Below are 23633 nucleotides of genomic sequence, written 5' to 3'. Positions count from 1 at the left end.
CACTCTCCCCACGACACGGAGCCTTTGGGCAGGCGCTGGGGCAGCAGGGGGCCCCGGGGAACCTCTAGAACGTTCCTGTGGAATATCCCCACCCTAAGCCCTCTGGCGTGGGCCCGGGACTGTTCCTGGCTTTGAGCCGAGCAGCGACGACGCAGACACAGCACCGATCTCGGGGATGTTGCAGGGGACCCACGCGCATACGTGCGTGTGCGCGCACATGCGGGTGTTTGCGTGTGCGCATATGTGCTGGACGGGTGTGCGTGCGTGTGTGCATGAGTGTACACACATGCACGCAGCCCCTCCGGGCAAGGCGGAGCTGCATCTGAGCCACAGGGAGGGCGTTTTCTCCAACCAACCCCCTTCTCCTGGAGCCCGTTCTGCCATGGGAGCGGGCTCCCGGCAGGCCCCGGGGACTGGCCCCCTCCGCCCTGGGACCGTGGCCGGTGGGAGGGCAGGTGACGTGGCACAGGTACGCCAGCACCTGCAGGGCGAACGGCCAGGTGGCGGGGTAAGCCCAGACACCCGAGGAGGGCTCAGCCCAGCCGCCGTCCACTCGGGCAGGGGTCGGAACCTGGCCCTGTCCATCCCTGTCCATCCCACATCCGTCCAGCAGGGCCTGGGGGCCTGACACAGTGCCAGGGGTCAGGCCAGACTTGGCCACGAGCAAGGCAAGCCTCTGAAGCCCCCCACTCTCTCCGCCCGGCCCCCACCCGTCCCCGGTTTCGAGTGGCATCTGTGATGCCCTATTCCCGGGACCACACGCAGTGCCAGGAGCCCAGCCCTTCTGCCTCCCCCCCCCCCCAGCCACGGCCGCTCCATCCTCCCATTCTAAACTCCATCAGTGCCTACTGGGACACTCACAGAACGATACTGCGGGGGGCAGGGTGGGGCTCTGACCTCTTGATGTCCTACCCCGCTGGGGGCCTGGCCGCTGCCTCTGGGCCCACAAAGCCGCACATCTGCTCACTGGGGCCCTTTGGAGCAAGCTGGCCTGGGCCCGAGGGCGCCGGTCGGATCCCAGGGCGCGAGAAGGGGCTTCTCCGGCACCACATTCCAGAGGAGAGCAGAGCTTCTGAGTATTAACGCACACGGTTTCTCTTTATTATATTAAAATCAGGCAATGGTCGGACAGTAAAAAGGCTGCTCATGGAATACTGTCGTGTTAGACTTGACTTACAGGATGTTACATCCTCAGAACTAAGGTGTCCCCGGAGAGAAGGATGAGCGGGAGCGTCGGGCGCCTCCCAGACGTGGCAGCCGCCGCTCCACAAGGCGGTTTTACCTCCACACCAAGTCAAAAAAAAAAAAAAAAACCCTTAGAACACAATGAATCGCTTTTATTTCGGTACGCATCCACATCTCAGCATCTAGTGGTCCTGAACAGAAAACTGGGGAAACGCAGCAATTCGTCAGAAGTCAGGCTGGCCAGGTCGGGCCCCGCGCGCTCGCCGAGACCGCCGGCCCCCCGTGGGACGCGGGAAGCAGCACCCGGAGTCGAGGGTCTTTTTTGTTCCAGTTGTCAGATTCCAGACCAGAGCCGCGTGCGCGCGTCGCCGGGACGGCCGGGGAGAGCGCCCTGCTTCACACGCATCTTCGATTGATTGACAAAGCAGAAGCCGTTTGAGAGGAAAGGGAGACAATTCATTCGGAGGGATTGTGTGTGCTTACGAGTGTCCTCCTGTGGCCTTTCTTCGTGCTGAAACCCCCTCCCCTGCTGAGGACCCGAACCAGCCGGCAGGGCGGGCGAGCCCTGGTGACTGTTCTTGTTCACCTTATCAAAACCTGAGCTTAAAAAAACGCATGGGCTGCGGGTGACGGCAGAGGCCCGGGGGGCCGGGGACCCCGCGCGGGCGGCTCCCAGGCTGGTGGAGAGAAGTCACGGTGGTTCCCAAATTAAACCGGGTGGCCAGGCTCTCTGCAGCCTGACCGGATGGCTGCTGGCCAGGGCGTGCGTGTGTGTGCGCGTGTGTGTGCGTGCGTGCATGTGTGTGTGTGTGTGTGCGCGCGCGCGTAAAGGTGGGGAAGGTAGGAGAAGCCCTGAATTCCTCACCGAAGGCCAATTTCCGAGGGGAGCAGGGGGGGGTTTACAATCGATGCTTTGGCCCAGGGTGGGGGAGGGGAGCGGGGCAGGGCGATGGCTTGGCAGGGGGACATTGTTTAAAACTTCGAGAAGGCAGGCAGAGGGGCCGGCGGGTGCCCCCCACCCGGGCAGGGCAGGAGCCCCGCCTCCTCGGCTCCCGGGGGCGAGGGCGCCCCCGCAGCAGGTGATTGTGTGAAGCGCCTTTCACAGTTGAGCAGACAGACGCGCCCCCCAGGCAGGACGAGATCGGCCTCCACAGACTTTCTTGATCCCAGAAGTTCGAGGACGACGACGGTGGCGACGGCGGCGTGGACAGTGGTTGCACGTGAGGGAGGGGCGGTGCCGGACAGCGTGGACACTCGGAAGGGACGGCGGGTTAGTATCACGGGCGGAGCGTGGGGGGGAACGGCCTTTCGGCAGGAGCGTCCTCTGGCGCCCGAGTCTCGAGGCGGACCTAGCGAGCGGCCTCTACGGTGGGGGCGGGGGAGACGCTGGCCTGGCTAGTTGCTGTAACACTGTCCCTCGGGCGGCTGCGGCAGCTTCATGTTCTCCTTCGACATCAGCAGGCGCCGCAGCTCCTGCAGGACGACCTTGATGCTGTAGGAGTTCTGCCACTTGGCCAGCACCGAGATGGCCCTCGGGTCCACCTGCAGGGCAAGCGCAGGCCGGTGAGCGCAGGCGCCGGGCAGGGGCTGAGCGAGCGAGGGGCCCCCCAACCCCCGCTCCCTCGCCCCTTCCCTGAGCCCCTCGGGCTTCCCTCCCGCCCATGGCCACATGTGGCCGCCCTTCCAGGTCCCCGGGCCTCAGGGGAAAGGCCCCTTTAGAGAAACGGCGTGGGCGGGCGGGGGGTCACAGGCCAGGGAAAGTGCCCGCCGGAGCAGGCTGTCAGGAGACCGCAGTGGCGGTCCAGAGCCAGAGCCCAGGGGGTCCCACCCCGGCCTGCACGTGCTCACAGGGGACACAGCCCGGGTCCCAAGGCCCTGCCAGAGGACGGCAAAGTGACCTCACCCCCCAGGGCAGGAGGGCAGAAGGATGACTTACCACGCCGTTAGAACTATTAACTCCATTCATATTAATTTTTGTGACGAATCTTACAAAGGGAGGTGCTTCTGGGTACTTAGGTCCACATTCTATTTTAAGGCTGTATATTCGATTTTCATAGATTGTCTGGAAGAGAAAGGTACACAGAAACGTCAGGGAACGACACGCAGTGAACGGAGAAAAGGTCATTCCACACCCCATTTTCTCCTAAAGGCAAAGTTGGAAACCCCCCTCCCAAGCTGACTTGTGTTGTTTTATAATTCTCACTTTTTTCGTTTTTGGGTCACACTGGGCAGTGCTTGGCGTTAATGCCTGGCGGGCTCGGGGGACCATATGGGTTGCCAGCGACTGAACCCGGGTCAGCTCCGTGCAAGGCAGACACCCTCCCCACTGTACTGTAATGGCTCTGGCCGCAACTTGCTATTTTTAAGTTAGCAGTAGCTAGTCCTTATACTGATCTCCTCCCCGAGTTCTGATCTTGGGAGAAGGAAAACACAGAACATTTCGTCACTAAAGTTCTAAGGTAACATCATTAGCGTGTGTGTGTGTGTGTGTACGCACACGCACCCAGGGGCCCATACTCTGCATGCACAGCTCCTGTCTTAGCCCCTCTGAAAGGCAGCATCGTAAGTGCGACAAGATGACACGTCTGTCCCACCAAGAACGCTTGACTCTGGGAGGCCGCGCAAAGGCACGAACTCCGACTGCCCTGTGCCAAGCACACAGCAGGACTGCGCTTCCGGGAGAAGTGCAGCGTGGGGGAGGCTGGCACTCAGCACACGCCTCGCACCCGGGGCCGTGGCGCCACCCCCCACACCACAAAGCAACACGGGAAGTAAGCGCAAGGCGTGCATGCCAGGTCACAGACGCGAGAGCCCCTCCCACGGCAGCCGTGACTCCTGAGAAGCCTGCAGGAGTCTGGTCTCCGCGCCCATCTGTCCCGCCGAGGGCCCCCCACCCGCAGCCGGCTCAGACACTGGGTGTACCCACCCCGCTTCCCAGAGAGAAGCCGAGAAAGCAACTGCTCGCTGGGGCCCCCTGGGGACGGCGCCTAGAACTGCACAAAAACTACGTCCGTGCAGACAGCGACACCTAGTGGTCGTTGAAGGGAGCGTCGTGGAGCTCATCCGGGGCACCACTGGGAGCTAATCCCATCAGGAGGGTCCCCTGGAGAACCCCTGGAGCCCGCGACTCAGAAGGCATTTATGACACGCCCGTGAAATCCTTTCTCGCTTCCCGTAGGGCCCGAAGTAGCCGCAGAACCAACACGCAGTTCCGAGTCCCCACACTCTCCTGATCTGTCTCTGTCCCGGTGCCACCAGGCTCGAGCTCCCTGGAGGAACTTGCTTCTGCGCAAAGGAGGGAGCGGCCACGCATGAGCGAATGGGTCACAGCTGAGCCTCAGTGGGCCCGCAAGGCACTGGCTCAGCCCAGCACAGCGTGTGGTCCCCTGGGCACACTGGGGGGGGGGGGTCCCTCCCTTGGGGGGGGCACTGTAAGGAACTGCAGATGCAAAACACGTTTCCTCCTCGGTGGACAAATCCCACTTAATGAACACAGCAGGCAGGAAGCAGAGGATGCAAGTTCCCTGAAACTACGGCCCAAGGCCTTTCCTCAGCCCCCACGGGCTCCGTGAGAGCCCCAGGCCCTCCCTGCCACCCCAGTCCCCAGAGCAGCCGACACGGGCTGAGTGTGTGACCGCAGGGAGGCGTGGGGTGAGGACGCACGCCTGCCCACCACCTTGCATGCAGCCGGCCAGGCAAGGGCCCCGGCACAGACATGCCCGAGCACCGCCAGGAGCATCCCTGAGCAGAGCAGGAGTCAGCGCTGAGCATTGCCGGGTGAGGCTTGAATCCTCTCAGCTCCAGAACTGCAGGGAGTCTGCTGGGGGGGCCCCCCCGAAAGCGAGACCCACCGGACCTGAGTCCCCCCTGAACTGCACACGGCATGCAGACGGACAGCGAGCCCGGGGACAGGGAGGACAGAGGCACCCGGAGGCTGCTTGCGCTTGAGGAAGGTGAGGAGAAGGCCAGCGGGCAGCGGGCACCTGAGGGACGGAGGGAGGGAGCAGCCCGTGGGCCCACCCGACAGGAAGCCAGCTGGCCAGGGGGCCGTGCTCATCAGCGCCAGCCCCCACCGGGCACGCTGCACCCCAAGACGGCAGCCCCGAGGCCAGGCGCCGAGTGTGTGTGACAGGAGGGACCCTGCCCCCACGACACCACCTCCTGCCAGCTCTCGAGCGAGCGACAGGTCACAGGCGCAGGGGACAGGGAGGAGGAAGTCACGGGCGTGATGTGGGGAGCCGCGCCCGCAGCGCTGACGGGGCCCGGGACCAGCCCTGCCCGCCCATGGCACCATCTCGCCCTTCCGCTGGAGAGATGTGGGCGTACCCGGGCGCCGCAGCAGCCCACCGGAAACAGACCTGTAGGGGCGGGAAGGGCGCCCCCCCCCCCCCGCACCTCCCCACCCTCCATGGGGCCTGCGGGCTTCTGGCGGTCCGGGCTCTGCATGAGCACCCCCCCACGAGAGCATGAGCCACGGACAGAGACCAACGTCAGGGAATCCACGTGCGAACCCCCTGCCCACAGCTCCTGCTCCTTTCTCTCCCTCTCCCCCGTCCTCCCCTCCCCTCCCTCCTTCTCTCTGTCTGTCTGTCTCTCTCCACCCCCTCCACAAAGCAAAGCAAATTCCCTTCCACCCTGGCGTCAGCCCGCCAGATGCTCCTGCTTTTGCCGTGGCTTTGCTATTGAGGCCACACCTGGCTCTGCACCCCGGGGGCTGTCCTGGCGTGCTCAGGGGACCGTCTGGGACGCCGGGGACTGAATCTGGGTGGGCCGTGTGCAAGGCAAGTGCCCTTCCCGCCAACTATGGCTCCACCCCAGACCCGCTCTAAGGCAATCACGGCCAACCAGCTTCCCTGAGGGTCCCCTGGGCACCCTGAGACCCCCGATGCCAGCAGACACCACAGCCCCCCCCCCACCGCAGGCAGTAACCCCGCATACCACTCTGCACCCTACTCTTCCAGCTATAGAGATCACCCCATTTTATTTCATTTTGGACTTTTGGGCTACACCGGGCAGTGCTCAAGGCTGAGTCCTGGCAGTGCTCAGGGGGCATACGTAGTGCTGGGGACCGAACTAGGTCAGCTGTGTGAGAGGCAGCACCCAGCCCCGGCTCCGGGTTGGCCTCCTGCAGCACAGAGAGGTCTTCCAGCAGTGGACAGGACCGGCTGCTGCAGGAGATGCCTTCTGAGGCCATTCAGTTTCTGACCACACACGGCAGCGCACAGGGTGTCCTCCTGGCTGTGCTCAGGAATCACTTCTGGCAGGTTCGGGGTGCTGGGAGATGAACCTGGGCCAGCCGCATGCAAGACAGGTGTCCTACCCAGTGCATGACTGCCCCAGCACCTGCCCTCGAGACGGTCCTGCACACGCAGGGCCTCTGGTCGGCACGGGTTAAGAAAGGCTGATGGCATTCTGCTTGGAACTCCCAGATCAAAGTTAAACATTTTTCTTTTTGGGTCACACTCAGAGATGCTCAGGGGTTCCTCCTGGCAGTACTCGGGGGGACCCTATGGGATGTCAGGGATAGAACTGGGGACGGCCGCATGTAAGGCAAACGCCCTACACACTGTGCTCTCTCCCCAGCCCTCTAAATTTTGCAAAAGAATATGTTTTTTTTTTTCTTTTTGGGTCACACCCAGCGATGCTCAAGGGTTATTCCTGGCTCTGCACTGAGGAATTACTCCTGGCGGTGTTTGGGGGACCATACGAGATGCCAGGGATTGAGCCCGGGTCGGCCGTGTGCAAGGCAAACACCCTCCCCGCTGTGCTATCGCTCCGGCCCCGCCAAAGGATAATTTTTGCGTGACGTAACAGCAAACAGGCAAGAGATGACTCAAGCGCTATTTCAGGCTTTGTAACACGCAGGTGAGGGGTCTGGCACAAAGCTGTGCTGGGACCCTGACCAGGCGCCCTGCACAGCACCCAAGGCCAGGGGCTTCCTCCAGAACCACCTCAGTCTGTTCTGGGCCACACTGGGTGCTGGGGATGGAGCCCGCGCTGACAGTGTACAGGCAGGCGTTCTGCTGCTGTCGAGCCGCTTTGGTCCGCAACGGCCGTTTCCTGGGTGCTGTTGGGGTCACGGCGAGAGCGCCACGCAGGCGAGGCCCGTGCTTCTGCCGAGCCCCACCCCGACCGCTCCAACTCTGGGGGACCCACGGCCACCAAAATCGCAGGAGCAAACGGTAGGACACAGGCTTGACGTGCGTAAGCCCCAGGGCCTGATCCCTGGAACCACATGGCCCCCCCCACAGCCACGCCGGGTCGGCCGACGACCAGGCCGTGAGGGAACTGAGACCCCTGGGTACCGTGGCTGGGGGGGGCCACGGCACGACTGCTCTCTGGAAGGCGAGCCCCAGGCAGGAAGGGCGTGTGCCTCGCAGGCGGCAGATACCCAGCCTGACTCCCGGCGCTGCAGATGTCACGGCCAGGGGGAAGCCCCCCCTAACAGAACAGACCGAGGAAATGACACGGCACGTGACCCAGCGACCGTGCTCCTCCCCGCAGACATCCACGCGAAAACCATCACACAAGAAGAGCAGAAACTCCCCTGCGCCGGTCAACTGAGTCTTGCCCCCTGCGGAGCACCGCTCCGCTCCAGGGGGCCACCAGGAAACACCGCGCCACGGAGACCACACAGCGCGGCCCCCATGGGGGTCCAGCATGGGCAACAGAACGGGGTGACTGATGGGCCTTCACGGAGCAACGACCTCCTGACATTAATGAGTTGGCACGGTTCTGAGCAATAAAAACCCCTGGATTATACTTCCCAGGTAGGGGCCCGAGAGCTGCTAGCCTTGCATGCAGCTGACCCTGGTTCAATCCCCGGCACCCCCTGGTTTCCCCAGCACGGCCAGGGTCATTCCCGAGCACCTCAGGAGTGGCCCGAGCACCCCCCGAAGTCTATGCTACAGTAATGCATTTTATAAAGTCTGTATCCTATCGATACACAGACACAATTGGTTTGTCTCAACACTGTGGTAATATGCATCGCACCTCAACAAAGCTGCAAGGAGAGGGCGTGTGGAAAACACCTCGCCGAGGGCAGCTACTCAGGAAAGTGAGACACGCTGAGATTCAGCGGGGGGAAGAATCGGGTCCTTCTGCTTGTTTTAAGTTTATACGTTTGCGGTCTCAAGTAGATCTGCAAAGCTGAGTGCTTCACGCTTTACTTGTTGGAACCTGGAAACGAGTCTCTCAACAGCCCGTTCTGAGTCACTCCCCGGGGTTCTGGGAGGAGGAGCGGAGGCTCACCCCATCCTCGGGACACCCACATCCTTCGCAGGAAGGATGAGCTCCGCACCCGGTTCCCCCTGACTTCAGAGCACAAGGTCCCGGATACACAGACCGGAGAAATGTGGGGGACAGAGGAGTGAAAACGGGGTTCCCGCAATCAGGGCGTTCCCGCACCTTCACGGTAGCCTGACCAGAGACAGAACAGGACTCTAAAAGGTCCCCAAAGCACAACGACAGCGTCCCGAAAATGACTCAAAAGCGTCCCCCGGAGTGGCCACGTGAGCCCTGCGGGGTGCTGATGGCAGTGCCGACCCTGCACAACGCCTGGATCCGCCGGACCCGCTTCCCACAGATCCAGTGCACAGTCTGCGCACGGGGCGGGCCTGCACGGTCGGGGCCTGGAGGGGAGAGCGGGAAGCATTAGTGCCCCTCGGGGTCCTACAGGGGCCTCCCCTACCCCATACAGCCCTCCTCCTCAGGCAGACAGACAGACAGAGGCCTGCTGTTCTCTGGAAGGAACTGATCAGCCTCTGAAGTCAGGGCCACCTGCGGTTGGGGGGGGGGGGTGAGGTGGGAGACACGACACGGGATGGGGGCGGGGGGAGGGGAGCAGGGTTGGGACCAAAGCCACACAGCGTGAACCAGTGCAGACGCTGGCTGGGGGCTCTGTGACCCCGGGCCCAAGTCTCTTCTCGGAGGGCCTGTCACCAGCACGGACACTTGGCCCCTGCAGGAAGCAAAGACCATCTCCTGGGAGGTTGTACTATTTACTCTAGAGACGCCCAAGGAAAACAAGAAGAAAATTAAAATCGGGGGGAAAAAAAGCAACATTTCTGTCCCCGTGGCCCTCGTCTCCTCTGCAAAGGCCGCTCGGCTACAGGGGCTAGCTACACCGGGAGGGGCCGGACCCGGGGGCGGGGGTGTCCCGTTCCGAGCTACCCCAAGAGTATCTGGGCTCAAACCTCCCTGTCCACACGGGCCTGTCAAGTCACACTAGGAAGCGGAACATCAGATTTTTGCTTACCATTCAGAGGGATTAACCAGCACCAGAGGAGGCTCAATATATATAAACCGAAACTGGTCAGAAAAAGACTAGCCACATTTCAGAAACTATACCATTGGCGAGCGCCCCGTAAGGGCCACTCCCGCTTAAAGGAGGCACAGTGAGTGTAAGACAGTGACATGGACAGCCGCAGCTCGACGCTTACTCTTGGAGGCCCAATTATCATCCCTGTCCACCGTGTAAGAGTCATGTCTTCGTCATCTTCTAGACCCCAGCTAACTGTGCCATCTCCTACGCCTTTCTGGCCTTCTTCGAGTTCTTCCAACAGTCGGAAATTGCGAGGGACTTTTACTCCTAAAATAAACGGAAAGAGATTCAAGATACTAGCAACTGCAGGGTCCCTGTCCAGCCCGGGCCAGCCGCTTGCCACTGCCGCCCGGGGCCGAGGCGCGGCATGCAGGGGACAGGAGCCTGATGGCCCTAGAGCCTGCAGCGCCAGGTGAGATGACCACTTGCCCCACAACCGGACGACAAACCGAGCCCCCCGCCCCCCACCCCCCTCCACCTCCAGGGTTTGGACAAACGACAGCACGGAAGGCCGTGTCGTGTCTCCGTGCTGACCGGCTTGGGTCCACTAGTTTGAGATGGACATGAGCAGGTCCGGCCAGGGCACACGGCTGGCACGCAGGGCAGCTGGGTCTGGCCTCCAGCGCCTCGTGGGGGGAGCCCCGGGGCACCCCGAGAGGCAAAAACCAAGAAAAGGGAAACCTATCACCACCCAGTGCCAGCGAAGTGCTCCGCGCTCACTGCGGGGCCAACTCGAGGGAGGAACGGCTGGCACAGAGGCCGCCTGACCACCTGCCGTCTCCTGGGTGACCCCACAGCCACTGTCCCTGGTCGTGCGGGGAGCCAAGCAGGCCTCACGCAGGCCAGCCCTCTGCCTGGGGCCGCGTCTGGGTGTGCTCTGATGGGGACGGAGGCCGCAGGGCGCAGGCGCGGCCACTGTCCTCCAGGACTTGGGCGCGGCGACTCTGCGGGCTTGTCCCCTCTCTGGCCTCTGCCCCTCCCTCCGCACAGCTCAGGGCCAGCCGAGCACTCTTTCCTCTGAGTGCTGGAACTCCAGAGGTCGGCAGCCTCCCACCGCAACCCTGGAGAAAGCGAGCCAAGGCCCTGGGGCAGGTGGGGGGCGACGACGATGGGGTACTTGAGGTTCTAGAAGCTTCTAACAGATCTCAGAACCCCCAGAGGGTGGGACGCCCCAGGCTCAGGCTCATTCACCTTCGAGAGTGACCTGAGAAACTCCAACGGCAGCACTTCCACACGCGCCAGAGAGGCAGGGAGGGAGCAACAAAGATGCCCCCTGTCATGGATACACACGGGCACGGCAGGGAGCCCCCGTCACGAAGCCCACATGCCTGTGTCACGGACCCACATATACTGGAACACGGAGGGCCACGTGTGAAACAGTGATGGGGAAACTGATTCCTGGCGGGTGGGAGAGTCCCCGGGCCAAAGGCCCCACAGCTGGACCCCAGGACGCCCCGGAAAGGGAAGTTCAGGGCCGACTGCCTTGTTTCGGGGCCACGCCCACGCGGGAATCGGAGCAGCAGGGTTGGCTGCGTGCAAGGACCATCTCTCCGGCCTCGGAGGAACGCTTTCCGGGGAGAGGGCACGCCCAGCAGGGCACAGAGCAGGGGGCACAGAGCCAAGAGCGGCCCCTGAGCCCCCGGACGCGAGCTGACTCCCACCCTCCCCCAGAGACAGGCACAGACACAACCTGGGGCCAGAGCACAACACGGCAGCGAGGCATGGCCCGCATACAGCGAACTGGGCTTGGACCCCTGCACCCCCGGCATGAAAACAAACCCAAACCCGCCCTCTGGGCTCCCACGTGCTGGACACACTCTCTGGCCGCCCGCGGAGAGAGCAGGGCAGGGCAGGGCGCGGGGCAAGAGACTACAGGGCCTGGGGCCAGTGGGGGCACAGTCGGGGGATCAGGCGCTCACACACAGCCCCGATGGCCGCAGCCGGGGTTCACACCCAGCGCCCCAACTCCCTCTGCGCCCAGATGAGGGCACCCTAAGCCCTAAGAGCTGTCAGGGGCTCCGTGACAGAGCCGCTGAGGCGTCATTAGCGGTTTTTGGTGCTATTGGAGCAAATGATTTTATTCCCTTTTCCACGTTTCTGGGCCACGCTCGGTGGTTCTCAGGGGCTTGAACCTTTCAAAATGCCCTTCCCACTGTGCTTGGCTCCGGACCCAAATGAGCACTTCGCTTTGGAGTCACATGTCTCTTCTGAAACCAAAGGTCCAAGGCAGCAGCTCTGGGGCTCAAACCCAAGACTGAGCCAGGCAAGGTCCCAGAGTGGCACCACGGGACTGTGAGTCTGTGCACCGGGTCACCCCGACTCGACTGCAGGGTGCTTCTAAGGGCCCCGGGCCCCTGGCCCTGAGCAGAAGGCAGGACCCCTTCCCACCCACAGGGGAAAGCGCGCCTGGCTTCGGGCGAGTAACACCAGAGCCGCGGCTGGGGTGGGGGATAAGCTAGCCACTCGCCCAACAGCTCAGCCGGCTGAGGGCTCGGCTGGTCCGGAGTGGTTTCCTCCAGCTGACACTCAGGAAAAACATGCTGGGAGACCTGCACAGAAAGCCAGGCAACACCATGACTTCTGTTGAGGGAAGATTCAATCCAAGTCTTGAGTAATCCCAGTTTAGGACAGACATGGCTTAGGGGGCAAAGGTCACTACACGTTTTCAGCAGTTAGCCTGTAAGTCCGCACAGGATAAAAACGTGTCCCAGGGCTGAAGCGATAACACAGCGGGTAGGCCATTTGCCTTGTACGCGGCCGATCCGGGTTCGATTTCTAGTATCCCATATGGTCCCCTGAGCACCGCCAGGAGTAATTCATGAGTGCATGAGCTAGGAGTAACCTCTGTGCATCACTGGGTGTGACCCAAAAAGCAAAAAGCAAAAACAAACAAAAAAATGTGTCCCAAACGAGCACAGAGCCAGGTGGCTCAGAACCGTTCCGACTCGTGGGTGAGGCCCCGGCCTCCAGCGCACGGCTGTAGCCGGACACAGAGCCATCGAGAGGCGATCACAGAGGACAGCAGGGTGGGCCCGGTCAGGCCACACGGAGCCTAAGAGGACATTCAGACACAGGAAGACAGAGGGCAAGGACTGGGCTCGGAGGATCTGGCGAGAGCGCCCAGAAGGCCAGCAGGAGGCCCGGGAGCCAGGCCCGCCTCAGGACCGTGCCAGTCAGAGCCAATCGCCCAGCGCGTGGCCCTCCTCAAGGCTGCCTCAGCACACTAACACTGATGCTCAAGGAACTTTTTTTGGGGGGGAGGGGCACCCAGTGATGCTCAGGGGACCCTATGGGGTGTCAGGGATGGAACCCAGGTTGACCGCGTGCACGGCAGACGCCCTCCCCGCTGTGCCATCGTTCGGGTCTCCTCCACTAGGATCTTCAGCAGGAAAACTCCTTCTGGCCGAAACGCTTCCTCTTCACCCAGCCACCAGATCTGGAGCCCTAGTCCAAACAATCACACACTCACTGCGATTCTTTTCATTCAACTAAAGAATGCGTTCTATTTTCTGACGTCTGTAGAGGAGGGAGAGATATTATAAGCAAGACTAAGATTTCCAGCAAATAGATCTATTAAATTACACAACCACTTAAATCCAAAGTGGGGGAGAGAAGGCTAGTATGGGAATGAGCCCTTGCAGGCGGGTGACCCAGGTTCAACCCCCCAGCACCAGACCTGGTCCCCCGAGCGCGGCTGGACGCGGCCCCCAAACAGAACAAAACCCAAAGCGAGCGAAGTCCACATCCCAGCTGAACCAAAGACCAAAGAGTCCTTCAACTTACGGGAGACCAGTACCCGGACAGTGGCTGACCACCGCAGAGGACAGAGGCAGCTTCGGCTGTTGCCACAAGTGAACTGCGATTCAATTATAACACAGGCACAGATCTGAACTGGCCAGTACCTGCGAGGCAGTCCACAAATATTTCAAGCAGGAACTGGAATATACACATGTTTTCCAGAATAACTGCAGTGTGTACTGATTTATTACAATAAACATTCGTGTCAGGTGAACAGTGATTCTCGGATGTTTTTGTTGCTATTCCCAAGGCCCATTAACACTCTAAAATTCACGAAGACTCCCAAACCCCCATCCTAGTTAGACTCAGCTCCTGCTATTCACTGAATTAGAAACAAAACTGAACAATGAAATGTTCTGGGGGTTTTGCTTTTTGGTTTCGGGCCACACTAGGCTGTGTTTAGGGCTTACTCCTGGTGTGGTACTCAGGGGTCACCTAGGGACCGTGTGGGGTGTCGAGACTGAACCCAGGTCAGCAGCATGCAAGAGCCTTACTCTTGTAGTATCTGAAAAAACGTGTGCATGCATATGTGTGTGCGTGCACGCAAGCGTGTTTTAGGGACACACCCAGTGGTATTCAGGGCTTACTCCTGGCTCTGCGTTCAGGGATCACTCATGGTGATCACTCAAGAGCCACGTAGGATGTCAGGGATTGAATCCACTGTATGATCTCTCTATAGCCCCTATCTGAAAAAGATTTTATTTATATTGTTTATCTGGGTCACACCCAGCGATACTCAGGGGTTACTCCTGGCTCTGAACCCAGGAATCACTACTGGCAGTGCTCAGGGGACCACATGGGATGCCGGGGATCCAACCGGTTAGCCACGTGCAAGGCAAGTGCTCTACCCACTGTACTATCTCTTTGGCCCCTATCTAAAATATTTTTTAAATACTTAATTTAGTTAAAACAAACCATGAAAGCACTATTTAAAACGGGGGGAGGGCCTGGATAATACAGTGAGTAGGGTACTTGCCCTGCACGTGGCAGACCCAGGTTCAATTCCTGGCATCCCCTATGGTCCCCAGAGACCACCAGGAGTGATCCCTGAGCACACAGCCAGGAGTAAGCCCCTGAGTACAGCTGGGGGTGGTCCAGAAACAAAATAAAAGATTAGCAAATAACCTCCCTTATAAAAATAACTATTTTCAGTAAAGAAGAAAGTAAATCAGGAGACTGGAAGGGGTTTAGAGATGCACTTTCTTGGCTTCAGTAGCAGGGAGTAGGCCTGGAGGCAGTTAGGGGGTTCAGGCCTTACACCGGGCCAACCCCCATTGGCAGCATACGGGGTCTGAGCACAAAGCCAGGAGTACACTCAGGCCTCGTCAGGTGTGGCCGGAATAAATCAAAGGAAAAAACAGGAGTGTTCAGAACCCAGGAGGAGGGTTCGCATCCGCTCTGTGCTTGCCACGCACCCACAAACGCACGGTCAGAAGTCAGCCCAGGCCTCACTCGCTATCTCTCTCCTGCAGGGAGGTGGCCACAGCCTTGCCCCGGCCTGGGTCCGGAACAGCCCAGCTCAGCTGCCTGAGTCTTGCCACAAGCATTTGTTTAAAGCAAATACTGTGGCACTTTGTCACCAAACGCAGAGGCCTGGCCACGGAAGACAGGGCCGCCAGCTGAAAGGGCAGCACAAGGCTATGTAGGGGTCCGTCGGACCCCCCGCAGAGGGCGGGACACCATGCGTGCCCTGGGCACGGGAGGCTTTAGGCGCTGGTTGGAAAATTCAAACAGGCAAAGGGCACATGGGCCTGGGGAGACAGACGAAGGGCCAGAGCACGCGCTTGACAGGGTGCGGGCCCAGTTTTCACCCCGTAGCACCGGTGAGCACCTCAGAGTGAGCACGACAGCACGTGGCCCTTCCACTGAAACAAAACTGTAGGCCGACTCCACTGAACTAACGACGCACAAGAGCTGCCCTAAGTCCGCGTGCATGGGTGCGAGGGTGGCCCGCTACCTGCTCAGCAGGTGGGCTGCGAGAAGGCTCAGCGGGCAGGAGAGCCCCTGCCCTGCACGTGCGCAGTCCTGGGGTTGACCCCCTCCCAGGGCCACACAATCGCATAATGAAAAGGCCGTCGTCCACCACCACCTTGATGGATGGTCAGGGGAACGGCCAAGTTCCCACTCACAAAGAGGGAAGTGGGCCCCAGTTCCACCTCCAGCACCACAACGGTCCCCCGAGCACCGCCAGGAGTGATCCCTGAGCACAGGAGCAAGCCCTGAGTACCGTGGGAGGTGGTCTCGAAACCAAGCAAACGAAAGATCTGCCATCTTCCAGCAGGGGACAGAGACAACAGTGGCATCGAGGCCTGGCACCAAACCTCCCAGCTCCTCGGAGTCAGTGAGTCACCCCAGGGCCCAGGCCGACACCCCCTGCCCCCGGCCAGGGTGAGCTCTCCAGGGGCTCCCTGAAGCCCCGCACCACACGTGTGCGGGCCTGGGCTGCCCCCTTGCTTCTCCTCCCTTCCCCCTTTCTTTTCCTTTTGACTGTCTGACTCAGGCTGGGCCCTGCTCAGCGCCTGGCAGAGCCGGCACTCCACGACTGTTTCCTGGTGGGACAGTGTCACAGTGTCACTTTCATTCCTGCTTAATCTCTCTCACACACAGTCCACTGGGGCCAAAAATAACTGGGCACTGACATCACGTGACCGAGATAACAAAGTTTTCAACTCTGACGTAACCAAAATGGGAAGCTTTCGTTTCTGAGTGACGCGAACTTAAGATTTTTGGGGCAACGCATGTTTTAAACAAGGAAAAGCTCATTTTTCCCCCTACCCAAATCACACAAATCAAAGGCTCCTTCACTGTGAAGAGATACTTGTCTCATCACAGACATGAAAGCATGCTCCTGAGATTCCACGCTGCTGCGAAACAGCACACAAAACACAGCCGTGCTTCCTACCCTTGGCGTGCGGCGTTCCAAGTGCCCTGAACACAGCCTGGGTCTAGAATGTTAGAAGTTATCTAGAGACATAAAGGGAAATCCTGGCAGTATAGATCGCATGTCCAGATCAGACAGACAGACAGACACACACACGTTCAGTGACACTTTCATTAAAAAAAAAAACAACAGGTCCCAGAGAGGAGACAGTGAGGGCCAGGCCCGATGGGGCCTAGAGCCCCCCTTCCCGGAGAACCACCTGGGGGGCTCCACACGGCCGCGGCAGCGCCAAAGAACACGACCCTCACCCCCACCCCCCACGGCACCACAGTTAATACTTCTGATATTTCCAAGGGAAACTGACTTGGAAGGGACAACCTGGAGATACAGGTCTTAACATAAATCAGAGAAAGCAAAGGCCGTCTCTCCGATGAGCATCACTCAACTACGACCATAAAGAAGTTAACTTAATAGTAGGCGAGCACCTATGTACATCAAGAATGTGTGAACTGGAAACAAGTTATCCGAACTACCCCAAGATGTAGGGAGGAATTAGGCTGCCACTATGATCCAGGCACTTCTTTGGGTTTGTTCCTGGCCCTCGCCCTTCGAGGATGCTCGGGGCTTGCTCCTGGCTCCAGCTCAGAGGTCACTCCAGGCGATGCTGGACACTCAGGGGACCATATGGGGAGCCACAGGGGGACCCTAGGGACAAGCACCCGACCCCCTGTTGTTCCAAAAAAAGTTTTTTTAAAAAAGAAAGTACTTATTCTTGTTATTTCAGAATTCTTCTATCCCGACGGATTATTTGCTTGAATCTGTCAGTGTCAGTCACTCTTGGGTCAAAGAGGGAGAACACTGGGCAAGGCACTGTTGGTCCGGGTTCGATCCCCGGCATCCCATATGGTTCCTGGAGCACCATCTGGAGTAATTCTTGAGTGCAGAGCCAGGAGTAACCCCTGAGCATTGCTGGGTGTGACCCAAAAACAAACAAAGGGGCTGGAGCGATAGTACAGGGGATGGGGATAGTACAGTGGGTAGGGCTGGTTAGTGCATTTCCCGGGTTCAAGTCCCAGCATCCCATATGGTCCCCCGAGCACAAGCACTGAGCACCGCCAGGAGCAATTCCTGAGTGCAAAGCCAGAAGTAATCCCTGCGCACCACAGGGTGTGACCCAAAGAGCAAAACAAGCAAATAAGAAACTAAACAAAAAGTCAGCTGTTGGCTAAATGCAGTGAAAAGTCAGCAGCTGTAGCATATTACAAAGAAAGTAAAGTGACGAATATTGACAGGACCATGTCAGAGCAGAACAGGGTCATCTGAAACACAACAGCACACTGAACCCTTCGCGTTACGAAGAAGGATCTGATGGGGCTGGGCCAGCCGTCAAAGGCTGGAGTGCCCTGGGTGATGCCCACCCCCACCCCACGCCCAGCGCCCAGGTGGCACCGCCTGGGACGGCCCAAAGGAGGAGAAAGGAAAATGAAGTAGCTGAAAACACCTTTGAGGGGTGGCGGGGTGGGGGTGGGGGTGGTGGAGAGATAGCACACAGCTGACCCGGGTTCAATTCCCAGCATCCCATATGGTCCCCTGAGCACCGCCAGAAATAACTCCTGAGTGCAGAGCCAGGAGTAACTCCTGTGCATTGCCAGGTGTGACCCCAAAAGCAAAAAAAATTAAAAAAAAAAAACACCTTTGGGGAACTCATGGGCACGAAGCGGCGCTATTCCGGCAGGCCCATCTCCAGGAAAGAGCTGCCGGCTGCCCACTTGGGCGACAGTGAGGCCCGGGGGCACGGCACCTCCGGCCCAAGTTCCCGGGGCTGTGTCCTGAGCCGTCCCTGGCTGCCACGGGCAGGTGACTGGACAAGCACCCGCTGGATCTTGTGTCCCCGAGCCAGAGCTGCCAAGGCACATCACCAGGGACTAGCGAGAGGCGCCCCTCTCAGGCTGGCCCGCGCCTCGAGGGTGGCGGGCTCAGTAAGCAAAGCCCCCCAGGAGTGTCGCAGGCTGGGAGCCGCGGACAGGTGGGAGAAACACAGGCCTCTCATTCTTTTTGGGGGGACGTTGGTGAGAGAGGGTTTGTGCCACACCCGCGATGCTCAGGGGTTACTCCTGGCTCTACACTCAGGAATCACTTCCGGTGAGCTCAGGGCTCCTTGTGGGGTGCCGGGGATCGAAGATGGGTGGGCCGCGTGCGAGGCAACGCCCTCCCTGCAGCACTACTGCCCCTTTCATTCATTCTGAACAGGCAGACAGTGTGTCAACTGCTAGCGACCACACACACAACCTCGGGCTTCCCGGCTGCCGGGGGGGGGGGGGGGGGGACCCAGGCTAAAGGTCAGATTTCCTTAATATGGTTGGGGACAAAGGATCCATCCTGAGCCCCAGCTCTGCCTCTCGGCAGAAGCCCCAGTGCCCACTTCTGCCCTATCGGACACAATGTTGCTCCCAACCTCCCATTTGTGGATGTGGTCACACCCAGGTGTGTGTGTGTGGGGATCCACTGCTTCAGTTCCTGACCACCTACTGCACGTCAGCCAGTACACTGCTGGGTCCGAGGACAGCCTGAGGCCCAGGACACAGACCCGGACACGTCAGGCCTGTCAGGAGGGGCGCGACAGGGAAAGGGGTGGCCAGGGACGGCCCTTCCAAGGGCTGGGACGCAGTGAGTGAGCAGCAGTCGGGCCCAGCTAGGCCCAGAGCCACCCAGGCACAGGTCGGCAGGGGCACGGCCAGGACCACGGACCGAGGGAGCCCAAGGGCCCCAAGGGCTGGCGGCAGGGGCGAGAGCGGCCCCTGGGCGCACGGGACCGAGAAGCCCCAACAGCGGATCTGGAAAGGAGGGTTGGCACAAACAGAGATCATGGTGACAGGGTGCATGTGAGCGAGGAGACTCGGCTGCGGAGACAGCTGCAGGGCCGCGACAGGCCCCGCATGCGGGATGCCTGGACTCCAGCCCCGGCACCGCTGGGAGCCACCCGTGAGCACCAGACAAGGAGAAGCCCCCAGACAGAAACCGAAAATAGCAGGAACAAAAAAGTGAAAAGGAATCTTATCTGGCGGATCATCAGCCAAGGCAGACATGTCAACAGCTAGCCAACAGCTGGAGAAACTGAGGCTGAAATGACAACGGAGCCGGAGCGTGTGTGTCTGTCTGAGCGGTCTCGCCGTCTGCCCTGAGTCACGGGCTGTGAGTAGCAACACGCCGTCCTCCCGCCTTCAGACACGCCACATGGGCCGCGGAGGAGCGAGATGACGCATGAGGGCGCACGGAGAGCCCGTCGGCACCCCCCACCCCCAAGCCCTTCGAGGCCGAGGGGCCTGGCCCAGGGAGCCCACGCCCATGAGTGGCGTGCGAGGAGCGAGCAGGACAGAGGAGGCGAGGGCCCAGGCATGTGCGGTGGAGGGTCCTGCCCCTACTACGGCCCCCCCTCACCAGAGCCAACACTCGAACCCTGCACAGCATCTGTGAACATGCACGTCTCAGGCCAGCAAGGTAACCCAGGGCCCAGGGTTACCTGGGTTGCGCATGGCGCCCTACCCAAACGGCCCAGCCCCACACTGCCTCCAGATGCGGCCCCGAAGGCCTCGAAACGACTCCAGGGTGGCACCCCAGTGGTCACTGGCACGACCTGGCATCCTTGGACCCCAGCACTGAAATGCTAGTATCGCTGAGAATGGCCCAGAGCCTTCTGTGCACTGCATGGCCCCTGCCTCGCTCCCAAAAGAAATGAAAAAAGAAAAGGAAAAGACTTTCATTCTATTCCCCCAGGTCCGGGGGCTGCAGCAAGGGAGCTGCATTCCCGGCCCCCCCACTCTCCCGATCCCCACAGGGTCCACGCTGCCCGCGGTGATCTCCCGGGGCGGGGGGGTGGGGTGGGGGGTGGGGGGAACAGGTGCCCAGGAAGCCGGAACGCACCTCGCAGAACAGGACAGCCACGGCACCGGGCCGGCAAGAGCTGCAGTGCTTGCCTGGTCTGCACGGCCCCAGCGCAGTATGGTCCCCGAGCACTGAGCTGAGAGTCACCCCAGCACTTGCTGGACGTGGCCCAAAGGAACCTGGACAATCCCTCAGGGAGCAGTAGGTAGCTGTGGCCTGACAGAGCCTCTGTCCCCCTGTCACTGCGGCAGTGAGCACCGAGGAAGCACATACCCACCCAGCCTTCAACCCACACAGACACACCCCAGGAAGATACACCCCAGGAAGCACTCACCCACCCAAGCCTACAACCCCACACAGATACACCCAAGGAAGCACCCACCCACTCAGCCCACACCCCCACACAGATACACCCCAGCAAGCACTCGCAACCCAGCCCACAACCCCACACGCACACACCCGAGGGAGCGGTCCCACCATAAGTTTCCTACAACTTCACACACACAGCTATAGTCAGTACTAGACCTTCACACAGTCACGAGCTCGGGTTCTCAGCACCCAGACACGGAACCCCGCCGCCCATACGCTGGAGCGTCAAAAGCTGAACACGGACGTTAAGGTCACTGCAGTGAACAAGCATCAAAAATCGCAGCTGGCCAAAGGCTCGCCCTCTGGCACTTGGTCCTGGCTGACTCCAAGAAGCCCAACGGATGCTGGAAGGAGCAAGGGCCACCGCCTGAGGTCCTGCGAGCCCGGCAAGGCCAGCCCCCGCCACTTGTCTCAGCACAGCATCCGGAGGGCTTCTGGAGGACTTTTCGGTGGTCTTCCACCGTGGGCCGGTACCACTGTTTCGTGAATGTGAAAAGCTTAAGATCTTGGGGCCAGAGTGATAGCACAGCGGGTGGGGCGTTTGCCTTGCACGTGGCCAACCTGGGTTCAATCCCCGGGATCCCATAGGGTCCCCCAAGCACCGCCAGGAGTCATTCCTGAGTGCAGAGCCAGGAATAACCCCTGAGCATCGCTGGGTGTGACCCCCCCCAAAAAAAAAGCTTAAGATCTTGCTGGAGTATCTATCAGAAATCACACCACTACAAAATGGGGGGGGGGGGGGCGGGGGGGCGTCCAAGCGTTGAAAGTGGCAGCCTCGGGCGAAGGGCACAAAGGGTGAGGCGCTTGCTTTGCATGTGGCTGTCCCACTGGCCAGCGAGCTCCTGACAGGAAGCCACAACCGCTCAGCAACCTGGAGCACCGTGAGGCACGGTGAGGCGACACCAGGGCTCCCCGACTTATCAGGTCCACTCCCCCCTTTCCGGGGGGGGATCCCTCAGCACCCCGGCCCCACCCTCTTCCCATGAAGGAAGAGAAAGTGGGCCCCTGTGGGACGACTCCAACCACCCACTCGGGGGAAAGACTGTCAGACCCGGGCGGCTCAGGCCCTGACCACATCCTAGCTCTCGGGGCAAGACGGCAGAGGCTGCAGTCACTCAGCCCCTCGACCCGCCGAGGCCTATCCGCCAAGGGCTCAGGTCAGATCCTGCCATGCTCCCTGTAATCCCTTCATTCGAGAAGTATTTACTGGACATCCACGCCAGGCCAGGGGCCTGTTCCACGGCTTCCCTTCACCCGCAATAAAAGCCAACGCCATTTACGACAGTCTCCCGCCCTGCTGCTGGTGCGGCCACGGGGCCTTTGCACTCACCGCTGGCCCGGCCCAGCCTGTTGCGCCGACGGGCGAGGACGGCAGGACTGACTCCGGCAGGACTGACTCCGTCGTCCATCACCTGCTCGGCTCCAGTGCCACCTCCTCACAGCGGAGTTCCCTAATTACCTCTCCAGACGAGCTTATCAGATGGGGCAACTTCCTCCACAGCACTTACTGCTATGTGAAAAATTCCAAGCGATTCCCTCCCCCAGCGAACGACTTGTCTAGACTGGAAGCTCCGAGGACAGAGGCCACGTCCACGTTGTTCTCCGTTCACGGAGGGACACCCCAGGCCCTCGGGGAGTCCGGGACGGATACTCCGGCGAGAGGCCCCTCGGAGGGCACCTCCAAGCCGGGCCTCTGTTACCTAAGCCCGTCCCAGACGCGAGAGCGAGGCGTCTGATCTGACCGCCCCGCAGGCAGGAGGAGCACCCTTTGGCGGGCAGGGCCGTGAGAAGTGAGAATTAAAGTAGCTGCTGAACCGGATCGGAGGCGGCCAATCTCAAGTGACTGCAAACAAGGCTTGGGCTGCCACCGGGCGGGCGCCAACGACGACGCTCGGGCCCAGGGCACCCCACTTCCCAGAGGCCTGGCCAGTCGCGGCCCCTAAGCCGGGTGTCCACAGCCCTGGCAAAGGCACTGACTCAGCACTGCTGCACCGGAAACCCAGGTCTGCAGGGCCCGGGTGGGCGCTGCTGGGGGTGGTCTCTCCCCCAGGCGGGAAGACCCGGCTGCTTTCAGTGGGGACGGCAGCCGCAGGGAGGGGCTCGCTGCTGTGACACCCCCACACCCAACGGCTCCTAGTGGCATGCACCCCTTTAGCCAAGCAAGCTCCCCAGTGGACGGAGGGGAGCCCCAGCCGGGAAGGGGACTTGCTCCCTGCTGGCTCCTGATGCCCTGCTTTCCAGCACCCGGGATTCCAGGACCAAGCCGGGGGCCCTGTTTGTTTCGCCCCCAGTCACCCCACCCGGAGGACCCCATGGGCCCCCGGAAGAAGGGGTGCAATGCAGACCGTGGACTTGGAACCCGGCAGCTGGGTCTCAGGCTCCCAGCAGGGGCTCCCTGGGGCCCCCTGGGTGCCGGGGCAGGAAACAGATCAAGCCAAGGGCAGCTTCCCCCAAGCTTCTGGGGCCGCCGGGGTCCCGCACCCCCCCCGCATCAGACCCGGGGTGACCCCAAGGCGGGTCGCCCTCCCGGGGTCCCTGTGTCCACTCGGGGGGGCCCCGGGAGCCCTGGCTGGGCAGGACCCCCCAGTCGGGGGCCGCCGTCTCCGGGCCGTGACCTTTTCCCACGCTCCCCAGCTCCCGCAGGGCTCCGGGGCGCCCCCCACGGGTCCCCGGCCGCGGCCCGCGCCCTCCCCGCGACCCCGGGGGGCAGCCCCGGCGCCCGCCGCGTCCCCGCCCGGGGGTGCCCTTGAGGCCGCGCCGCGCGCACCCCGAGCCGCCCGGCCCCGGGGAGACCCCCACGGACCCCCGCGGGGCCTCGGGGGCGCCCCCGCGCCCCGCCCGCCCGCCGCCCCCGCGGCCCCCCGCGCCCCGCGGGGTCCCCGCGCGTCCACTCGCCGGCCCCGCGCGCCGCCCACAGGCCCCCGCGGCCCCGCCGGCTTCCGGCCGCGCCGCCGCCTCCGCCCGCCCCGCCGGCCCGGACCCCGGAGCCCCGCGGCGCCCAGACCCCCGCGCCCGCCGCCCGGGCCCCGCGCCCGCCCGCCGCCCCCCCGCCCCGCGCCGGCGCCCCCCGCTCACCCGAGCCCGTGGTGGCCGCCATCTTGCGTCGCTGTCGCGCCCAGGCCGGCCCCGTCCTCGCCCCTCCCCGCCCGGCCGCAGTGCGCAGGCGCGCGCACGCGCACACGCGCACACGCCGCC

The 23633-nt window shown here is 61.5% G+C and overlaps 2 protein-coding genes across 2 annotated transcripts in view; one reads left to right on the top strand and one right to left on the bottom strand.

Annotated features, from left to right (window-relative positions):
• Nucleotides 1-23633, top strand: part of SLC9A8 (solute carrier family 9 member A8) — a 261909-nt gene that overhangs the window by 149011 nt on the left and 89265 nt on the right. The window lies entirely within an intron of this gene.
• UBE2V1 (ubiquitin conjugating enzyme E2 V1) lies at nt 1313-23602 on the bottom strand. The gene is made up of 4 exons (XM_056108469.1): nt 23514-23602; nt 9627-9775; nt 3122-3247; nt 1313-2727 (listed from the first exon to the last, which is right to left on the bottom strand). The coding sequence occupies exons 1-4, from the start codon at nt 23533-23535 to the stop codon at nt 2581-2583; spliced, it is 444 nt and encodes a 147-aa protein (XP_055964444.1). The 5' UTR covers nt 23536-23602; the 3' UTR covers nt 1313-2580.

Source organism: Sorex fumeus, unplaced genomic scaffold (assembly GCF_029834395.1).
Source record: "Sorex fumeus unplaced genomic scaffold, SorFum_2.1 ptg000213l, whole genome shotgun sequence".
Taxonomy (NCBI): Eukaryota; Metazoa; Chordata; class Mammalia; order Eulipotyphla; family Soricidae; genus Sorex; species Sorex fumeus.
Note: the sequence above shows the minus strand (reverse complement) of the source record. Positions and strands in the feature narration are given on the sequence as shown.